Genomic DNA, 10,203 nt, shown 5'->3' with positions numbered 1-10,203 from the left:
TTGATAAAGGTTTTGACATTCAGTCCAGTGGCGATGCGAACATTACCGACACGCACGCACGCACGCACGCACGCACACACGCACACACGCACACACGCACACACGCACACACACACGTGCTCACACGCACACACGCAAGAGATCCAGTGTCCGAATGAAAGCTATCAAGGTCCACCTGACAGGGATGACGAGCGTGAATAAATCCCTCTGGAACATTTCCGCAAAAACCATCGCCTCTTCTGGTTTTCAGTCTGATTGTAGAATGAGATAAATAAAAGTACTACAACACGGATTGAACTGCATTATTGCCTACACATAAATAAATCATCCTTTTGTCGGTCGGCCAAACACGTGGACATGTTGAAAAGCAGGCAGCGGCTCCATGGCTGACCTCTGCTCCTGACCAAATGGACGGAAGGGAAAGAACCCGAGACAGGGCGCTGGTCAGAAGGTAAAAATCTAAATCTGCCATTGACACTGAGGGACGTGAATACATTCAGGCAGTCAAGAAAAGGAGAGGAGCGCCACTTCTCTGGCCTCGGAGGTACGTTTGGCACTGCTAATACTCTGCTAATACCCGTCCCTGCACCCTGTCAGAAGTCATTCGTGTCCAACTCAAGTGGTAACCGCTCAAATGCAGGCGATCAGACAGGAAGTGGGCGGATCCAGTCGCCCCCACCCCCTTGTGGCCGACTGCGTGCATCGGTCGGCGTCTTTGGTTCAGAAGGCACGTGTGCAAGTCACCACTTAACCGACTTCTCGTGTTTGAAGTCCCGTCCTCGGATATGAAAAGCCCGCCGGGCTTTCTTTCTCGCCCTTTCCCGGCTTCCTGCGCGGTAAGTCCATCGGGGAAGAGAAAAGTGTACTCAGATACCATTGGTGAGGTCTGTGATGACGTTGGCCTTCACTAACTTGCGCAGGAACTCCTTCTCCTTGGATATGTTGTGGGTCCACGACTGCGAGAAGCAGAGGAAACAAAGAGTTGGTGTTAAAACATGGATGCACAACATCGGTTCAATGGCGATGCATCTCACTATTCTTACACCTTTCTCTACATCAGGGGTGTCAAACTCAAATACAGAGTGGGCCAAAATTTTAAACGGAACAAAGGTTGAGCAAATGAACATTTAATAGGGACCCAAACAAGTTTTGTATTGAATATTAAAAGAGCAATGCTTGTATAACTTTATAGTTACATGCAAAATCGATTTTCAAATATTGTAGCATCCCGGAAGAGTTATTGTTGCAAGGGGTTCTGGGTATTTGTTCTGTTGTGTTTATGTTGGGTTACGGTGCGGATGTTCTCCCTTAATGTGGTTGTCATTCTTGTTTGGTGTGGGTTCTGTCGTGGAAATTTCTTAAAGACAATCCATTAGTGAGAAATAGCTTTAAAATGATTTATTAAAGCAGGGGTCGGGAACTTTTTTGGCTGAGAGAGCAATACGAGCCAAATATTTTAGAAAGTATTTCTGTGAGAGCCATAAAATATTTTTTTTAAAGACTGAATACAACTAAATGCGTGCATTTCTTAGAAAGACCAACATTTTTAGGGTATAATAAGTCTCTTATTCTTTTTAATAACATTGTTATTCTGAGGCTAACCAACAAAAAAAATAAACTACTTCTTACCATTAATGCGACTTCTTGAGCAGGTGCGGTAGAAACCGGATGGATGGATGAAAATGCATGAGAAAATGTTATGTTTTGAAAGTAATTTTTATCATTGTGATTACCGGCGGAATTAATTATTACTTATTGTGTTAAGCAATGTCAGTTAGGATTTATCTGAGAGCCAGGTGCAGTCATCAGAAGAGTGAAGTGAAGTGAATTATATTTATATAGCGCTTTTCTCGAGTGACTCAAAGCGCTTTACATAGTGACACCCAATATCTAAGTTACATTTAAACCAGTGTGGGTGGCACTGGGAGCAGGTGGGTAAAGTGTCTTGCCCAAGGACACAACGGCAGTAACTATGATGGCACAAGCGGGAATCGAACCTGCAACCCTCAAGTTGCTGGCACGGCCACTCTACCAACCGAGCTATGCCACATCTGGCTCTAGAGCCATAGGTTCCCTACCCCTGTATTAAAGTAACAAACAAATGATAACAAGCTTTGCAAAGCGAGACCAAACCAGAACGACACATCCCTTCGTTCCAGCTTGTTCTAACTCCTTTAGAATTTGACATGACAATTATACATTCTCAGAAGTCCCACCCTCCATGCTCATTTACATACAGTACACCAGTGGAATGAATACCCAAAGTCCTGTGAAGGGGAAAGGGTGTCATTTGCCCGGGAAAGGGGAACAATTTAGCTCTGTTGGGGGTCAGGAAGAGGAAAAACACATGCCCACGTCAACTATAGTCCACATGTCACATCAAAGACACAGGAGAAAGAGCCTTTGAGGCCTCTTGCAGAGCGTCACATTCCTAAACCTAATAAACAACTTTTGGTACCCAGTTCAAACAACATCATCTATTTAAACAAGTATAAGTCATTTTGCTGTCACAGTTCACAGTGTGGCGCATATTTGTAACAGTGTTAAAGTTGTTTATACGGCCACCCTCAGTGTGACCTGTATGGCGGTTGACCAAGTATGCCTTGCATTCACTTGTGTGTAAAGTCCGCATATAGTATGTGACTGGGCCGACACAATGTTTGTATGGAGAAAAAGCGGACGGGACGACAGGTTGTAGAGGACGTTGAATGCAGTGCCTTTAAGGCACGTCCCCGATGATGTTGTTTAGGTGGAAATCGAGAGAAATTCGGGAGAATGGTTGCCTCGGGTGATTTTCGGCAAGGGCACTGAAATTCGGGAGTCTCCCGGGAAAATCGTGAGGGTTGGTAAGTATGAGTATTAGCGCTGAATGTGGTGTTATAATACCGGCGGGGCAGCTCTAATGTTAATTTGATATTGCCTCAAGGGCCAAATTAAATTACACGGTGAGCCAAATTTGGCCCGCGGGCCAGAGTTTGACACCCATGCTCTACATGCTTATTCATATTTTCCCACCCAGACCGTGGAAACACCTAACCCGCGTACAGGAGACACAAATGCCTAAATCTCTCCCGTCCAAAAGCAGAACTCACTTCTAGAGATACCCTTGAGATACTAGGTTTTCCTGTTGTATTTACGCGGTTATGTGGTAGTTGCTAGGTCCTGCCACGAGCGTAACAGCTTACTTACGGAAAAAATTACAATATCAAATACACTAATGTAAAGCAAATCACTTAACAACTCCATCCATCCATCCATCATCTTCCGCTTATCCGAGGTCGGGTCGCGGGGGCAGCAGCCTAAGCAGGGAAGCCCAGACTTCCCTATCCCCAGCCACTTCGTCTAGCTCTTCCCGGGGGATCCCGAGGCGTTCCCAGGCCAACCGGTTGACATTTGGTCGGGATACGTGTTCGCTTGACCGCTCTGTTCCATAATAAAGCTTCAACTTCGGGAATTTTAAACAAGGAAACACCGTGTGTTTGTGTGGCTAAAGGCTAAAAGCTTCCCACCTCCATCTTTCTATACTTTGACTTCTTTCATTATTAATTGAACAATTTGCAAAAGATTCAGCAACACAGATGTCCAGAATACTGTGTAATTATGCGGTTAATTTATGTTATAAGACACATTTACTCGGGATAATTCTGGAAAATCCCTTATCTTTCTATTGTGTTGCTAGTGTTTTGGTGAGATTAAGTAGTACCTGAAAGTCGGAGGGGTATGTTGACGCCAGAGTCTCTGAGGGAAGTCACACCGCTGATGTCTCCGGTAAAAGGCGACTTATTACCATAATTTTCTCACCGAAAACTGCCGGTTGACATTTGGTCGGGATACGTGTTCGCTTGACCGCTCTGTTCCATAATAAAGCTTCAACTTCAGGAATTTTAAACAAGGAAACACCGTGTGTTTGTGTGGCTAAAGGCTAAAAGCTTCCCACCTCCATCTTTCTACTTTGACTTCTTTCATTATTAATTGAACAAATTGCAAAAGATTCAGCAACACAGATGTCCAGAATACTGTGTAATTATGCGATTAATTTATGTTATTAGACACATTTACTAGGGATAATTCTGGAAAATCCCTTATCTTTCTATTGTGTTGCTAGTGTTTTGGTGAAGTCACACCCCTGATGTCTCCGTTAAAAGGCGACTTATTACCATAATTTTCTTACCGAAAACTGCTGGTTGACATATGGTCGGGATACGTGTTCGCTTGACCGCTCTGTTCCATAATAAAGCTTCCACTTCGGGAATTTTAAACAAGGAAACACTGTGTGTTTGTGTGGCTAAAGGCTAAAAGCTTCCCACCTCCATCTTTCTATACTTTGACTTCTTTCATTATTAATTGAACAAATTGCAAAAGATTCAGCAACACAGATGTCCAGAATACTGTGTAATTATGCGATTAAATTATGTTATTAGACACATTTACTAGGGATAATTCTGGAAAATTATCTTTCTATTGTGTTGCTAGTGTTTTGGTGAGATTAAGTAGTACCTGAAAGTCGGAGGGGTTTGGCCACGGGTATGTTGACGCCAGAGTCTCTGAGGGAAGTCACACCGCTGATGTCTCCGGTAAAAGGCGACTTATTACCATAATTTTCTCACCGAAAACTGCCGGTTGACATTTGGTCGGGATACGTGTTCGCTTGACCGCTCTGTTCCATAATAAAGCTTCAACTTCAGGAATTTTAAACAAGGAAACACCGTGTGTTTGTGTGGCTAAAGGCTAAAAGCTTCCCACCTCCATCTTTCTACTTTGACTTCTTTCATTATTAATTGAACAAATTGCAAAAGATTCAGCAACACAGATGTCCAGAATACTGTGTAATTATGTGATTAAATTATGTTTTTAGACACATTTACTAGGGATAATTCTGGAAAATCCCTTATCTTTCTATTGTGTTGCTTGTGTTTTGGTGAGATTAAATAGTACCTGAAAGTCGGAGGGGTTTGGCCCCGGGTATGTTGACGCCAGAGTCTCTGAGGGAAGTCACACCGCTGATGTCTCCGATAATAGCCGACTTATTACCACAATTTTCTCACCGAAAACTGCCGGTTGACATTTGGTCGGAATACGTGTTCGCTTGACCGCTCTGTTCCATAATAAAGCTTCCACTTCGGGAATTTTAAACAAGGAAACACCGTGTGTTTGTGTGGCTAAAGGCTAAAAGCTTCCCACCTCCATCTTTCTACTTTGACTTCTTTCATTATTAATTGAACAAATTGCAAAAAGATTCAGCAACACAGATGTCCAGAATACTGTGTAATTATGCGATTAAAGCAGACTACTTATAGCTAGGATCGGGCTGGAAAACAATGCCCGCTACAACACGATATGTCAAACGCACGCGTCATCATATGAGTCATCATACCGCGACGTTTTCAACAGGATACCTCGCGGGAAATTTAAAATTGCAATTTAGTAAATTAAAAAGGCCGTATTGGCATGTGTTGCAATGTTAATTTTTCATCATTGATATATAAACTATCAGACTTCGTGGTTGGTAGTAGTGGGTTTAAATAAGTCTTTAACAATATTAACTAATATTAATGATCTGCCTGTATCCATCCATCCATTTCCTACAGCTTATTCCCTTTCAGGGTCGCGGGGGGCGCTGGCACCTATCTCAGCTACAATCGGGCGGAAGGCAGGGTACACCCTGGACAAGTCCCCACCTCATCGCAGGGCCAACACAGATAGACAGACAACATTCACACTCACATTCACACACTAGGGCCAATTTAGTGTTGCCAATCAACCTATCCCCAGGTGCATGTCTTTGGAAGTGGGAGGAAGCCGGAATACCCGGAGGGAACCCACGCATTCACGGGGAGAACATGCAAACTCCACACAGAAAGATCCCGAGCCTGGATTTGAACCCAGGACTGCAGGAACTTCGTATTGTGAGGCAGACGCACTAACCCCTCTGCCACCGTGAAGCCCATTTGCCTGTATAATTGCTGCAATTATGCTGCCTTTTAGTGGTCAGTGGGAGTAATTAAGCTTGATGACCATAAGTCCATTTAGAACACGGCACTGCATTTAGATGTATGACCCAATCCAAACTATTGTTCCCACTCATGGTACAAATAAACTAACAAAAAAGGTCAACACACATTGTCACACACAACACAACCCGCTCACTGGACTTTGTGCATATTACAAAGAAATGTCCAAACACAACACACAATCCAAAATGACACCTGTTTAAATCCTCTGCAAAGCATGATGCAAAACACTCTCCACACTATTTCTGATTGGTTACACAACTTTAAGGTCGTCACAAGTAAACAAGGTATACATACATACATACATACACACTCATATATACAGGGCTCAAATTTAATCGTGGCAACTGCCTCGACCGCCCTTGTCCTTTTTTGGGGGGAGAATTGTCACGTAATTAATTGTTTCCTCGAATAGATTGATAAAAACACAATGACATGACTTTCTCCTTTCATTCACAGCATATATGTATGTGTATATATATATATATATATATATATATCCATCCATTTTCTACCGCTTATTCCCTTTTGGGGTCGCGGGGGGCGCTGGCGCCTATCTCAGCTACAATCGGGCGGAAGGCGGGGTACACCCTGGACAAGTCGCCACCTAATCGCAGGGCCAACACAGATAGACAGACAACATTCACACTCACACACTAGGGCCAATTTAGTGTTTTATATAAATAAATACACACACACACACACACACACACACACACACACACGCACACACAGTACATATACACATATATATATATATAAATATATATATACACACACATATACAGTATACATACACACATATACATATATACACAAACACGCATATATATATATATATACATATATATATACATATACACATATTTATGCACATATATACATTCAGTATACACACACACACCCACACACACACATACATACATATATATATACTGTATAAATATACATACATACATATGTATATAGTAGGGTTGTAACGGTACATGTATTTGTATTGAACCGTTTCAGTTCGGTTCGGAGGTGTACCGAACGAGTTTCCACACGGACATATTAGGTAGCGCACCGCACGTTCTGTAAACAATGCAAAGCAAGGCACAACCCACGGCAGGCTAGCAGCAACCGGGCTAGGACAACATGTAAAAGCCAGAGCTAGAAGACCCTCCTGCCTCGTTAACATCTCCCCTTTGGGAACGGTTCGGCTTCGCGATGCAATACAACAATGGAGGACGAGGGTTTGCCGACATTGTTCAGCAGCAGTAGGGTATGCTTCTGCCAACACGTCAAACATGCTAACCCCTTTGAAGCGGCACCACTCCCAAGTCAAGCTTGCTTTAAGGAAGAGAAAGAGGAGCGTGGTGCAAACACCGCATTCAGGCAGCCTCTCCTCGGCCAGCCAGGCATGGCTAAAGCACTAATACGTGTTTTTATAGCAGCACATTTTTAGACCATTCATCCATTTTCTACCGCTTGTCCCGTTCAGGGTCGTGGGGTATATCTGTATTGCATTAAAACTAGATTTTGACCCACTTCTATGGTGGAAGAAGAATAAGCCCATATATCCTCTAACTACCAAGTTAGCCAGGCTGAGCGGGAGGGGAGTTAATCTGAGGCTGAGTTGACTTGAAACTGTTTAATGTTGCACTTTTTATATGTAGAAGACACGTTTTGTTATTTTATTTCTTCTAAACAACAACTGGGGGCAGTTTAAAGTTGAATAACGTGGACCTCGACTTAAATCATTTGAAAAACTTATTGGGGTGTGACCATTTAGTGGTCAATTGTACGGAATATGTACTGTACTGTGCAATCCACTACCAAAAGTCTCAATCAATCAATCAAAAAAGGCACTTTATATGTAGAAAGGTTTTGTTAAGAAACCATTCTGAGCCTTATCTTATTTAAGTTTTTATTTTATATATGTTGACCACATTAACCCTGGCAATGGACCCTGTGTGTATATGTATGTTATGCCATTGTTTACAAATTTGGTAAATAAATAATTCAAAAAAAATCTATATTTTGTTGTTTTCTTACTGTACCGAAAATGTACCAAACTGTGACCTCTAAACCGAGGTACGTACCAAACCGAAATTTTTGTGTACCGTTACACCCCTAATATATACATACATACATACATATATATACATATATATATATATATATATACATATATATATATATATATATATATATATACATATATATACATATATATATATATATATATATATATATATATATACATATATATATATACATATATATATATATATATATATATATATATACATATATATACATATATATATATATATACATATATATATATATATATATATATATATATATATATATATATACATATATATATATATATATATATATATATATACGTACATACATATACACATACATACATATACACATATACATACATATACACATATACATACATACATATACACACACATACATGTATATACACATATACATGCATATATACATACAAATACATATATACACACATACATATACACATACATATATATATATATAATGTATACATACACATACATATATAATATGTATGTATATGTAACATAATTGAAGGAACTCTGATCTAAAGCTACTGATCACAATTGATGTTTAGCCTAGCAAAGAATGCTGTGCAAATGAAAATGTTAATTAACCCCCTTTGTGAAGAAAGTAATTAATCCTCTAAAATGTCATCCAGTTTTGTATAGTTTGTCAAGTGACGAGTAGTCTTTGAAACACGATCACCTGAGAGAAAACAGACTCTTTCCTTATCTTTATTGATCGACTTTATCATCTGAGCTCAGAGGACCAAAAGACTGGCGCGCACAACGAATGGCCGCCGACGACAGCGCTGATGAAGATGATAATAAACGCCAGCGTCTCACTGGCAGTTTAGAGGGAGGTTGCCATCAAACGGCGTTCATGGTTTACACCCATCAGCACTACGCCGACATGGCTGCTGTGGCAGAGTAAACAGTGTGAGAAAAGAAGATAAAGGGTGATTTAGCACGGTGCTAACGTGGTCCTACGTCGAGGGAGAACGACCCAGGCCCTTTTATTTGGCAGACTCATTTTTCAACCATTTCCAAACACTGGCCAGAGAAATGATGCTCAGAGCTGCTGACAAAGAAAAGAATCGCCATATGCGGCTTTATGGGATTCCGGTCAGTAATAAAGACCAACATAGATCATTTAGAACAGGACATAATGAAAGTAAACAAATCTGCAGTGTAGTTCATTATCAGTATGAACACCTGTACTTAGGGATGTACGGACCAGTTTTGTCTCCCAGTCTTAATTGTCAACCCTCCCGAATTTCCGTGCCCCTCCCGAATATCTCCCCAATTTCTCCCGATTTCCACCCAGACAACAATATTGGGGGCGTGCCTTAAAGGCACTGCCTTTGCCTGCCGGCTCAGTCACATAATATCGACGGCTTTTCCCACACACACAAGTGAATGCAAAGCATACTTGGTCAACAGCCATACAGGTCACAGTGAGGGTGGCCGTAATAACAACTTTAACACTGTTACAAATATGCACCACACTGTGATCCAACACCAAACAAGAATGACAAACACATTTTGCACCGTAACACAACAGAACAAACACCCAGAACCCCTTGCAGCACTAACTAATCCGGGACGCTACAATATACCCTCCGCCCACTTCAACCTCCTCCTGCTCTCTCAGGAAGAGCATGTCCCAAATTCCAAGCTGCTGTTTTGAGGCATGTTAAAAAAAACAAAAACGTATTTTTTAGATTATAAATCGCAGGGGGTGCGAATTATACTCCGGAGCGATTTATGTGTGAAATTATCAACACATTACCGTAAAATATTAAATAATATTATTTAGCTCATTCGCGGAAGAGACGAAGAAAATGTTAGCAATCGTCACACACACGTCAACCAATAAGAATTTGGCGGGGGAGGGTCATGGCAGAAGTGCATTGTGGGTCATTTGATGCTAACTGCTATATGTTACTGCCGTAGCTATTAAAATGAATCATTTCAACGTTGGCGGTAATTTATAAAAACTGAGAAGGGCTGAACAAAAATGGGACCGAAAAGGAAATCATGTACTGCAGATTACAAGCTGGATGTAGTGAAATATGCAGCAGAAAACGACAAGAGGAAGCGGCGCATACCTT

The 10,203-nt window shown here is 41.3% G+C and overlaps 1 protein-coding gene across 3 annotated transcripts in view; it reads right to left on the bottom strand.

Annotated features, from left to right (window-relative positions):
* Positions 1-447: 447 nt before the first annotated feature.
* st3gal3b (ST3 beta-galactoside alpha-2,3-sialyltransferase 3b) overlaps positions 448-10,203 on the bottom strand; it is a 202,146-nt gene continuing 192,390 nt past the window's right edge. For all 3 annotated transcript variants that reach the window (XM_061919835.1, XM_061919836.1, XM_061919834.1), the window contains one exon: positions 448-956. In XM_061919835.1, coding sequence (XP_061775819.1) covers positions 867-956 — 90 coding nt within the window. In that variant the 3' untranslated portion in view covers positions 448-866. The remainder of the gene's footprint in view (positions 957-10,203) is intronic.

Source organism: Nerophis ophidion, linkage group LG14 (genome assembly GCF_033978795.1).
Source record: "Nerophis ophidion isolate RoL-2023_Sa linkage group LG14, RoL_Noph_v1.0, whole genome shotgun sequence".
NCBI lineage: Eukaryota > Metazoa > Chordata > Actinopteri > Syngnathiformes > Syngnathidae > Nerophis > Nerophis ophidion.
The sequence above is the reverse complement of the archived record's forward strand: the minus strand, read 5'-3'. Positions and strand labels throughout refer to the sequence as shown.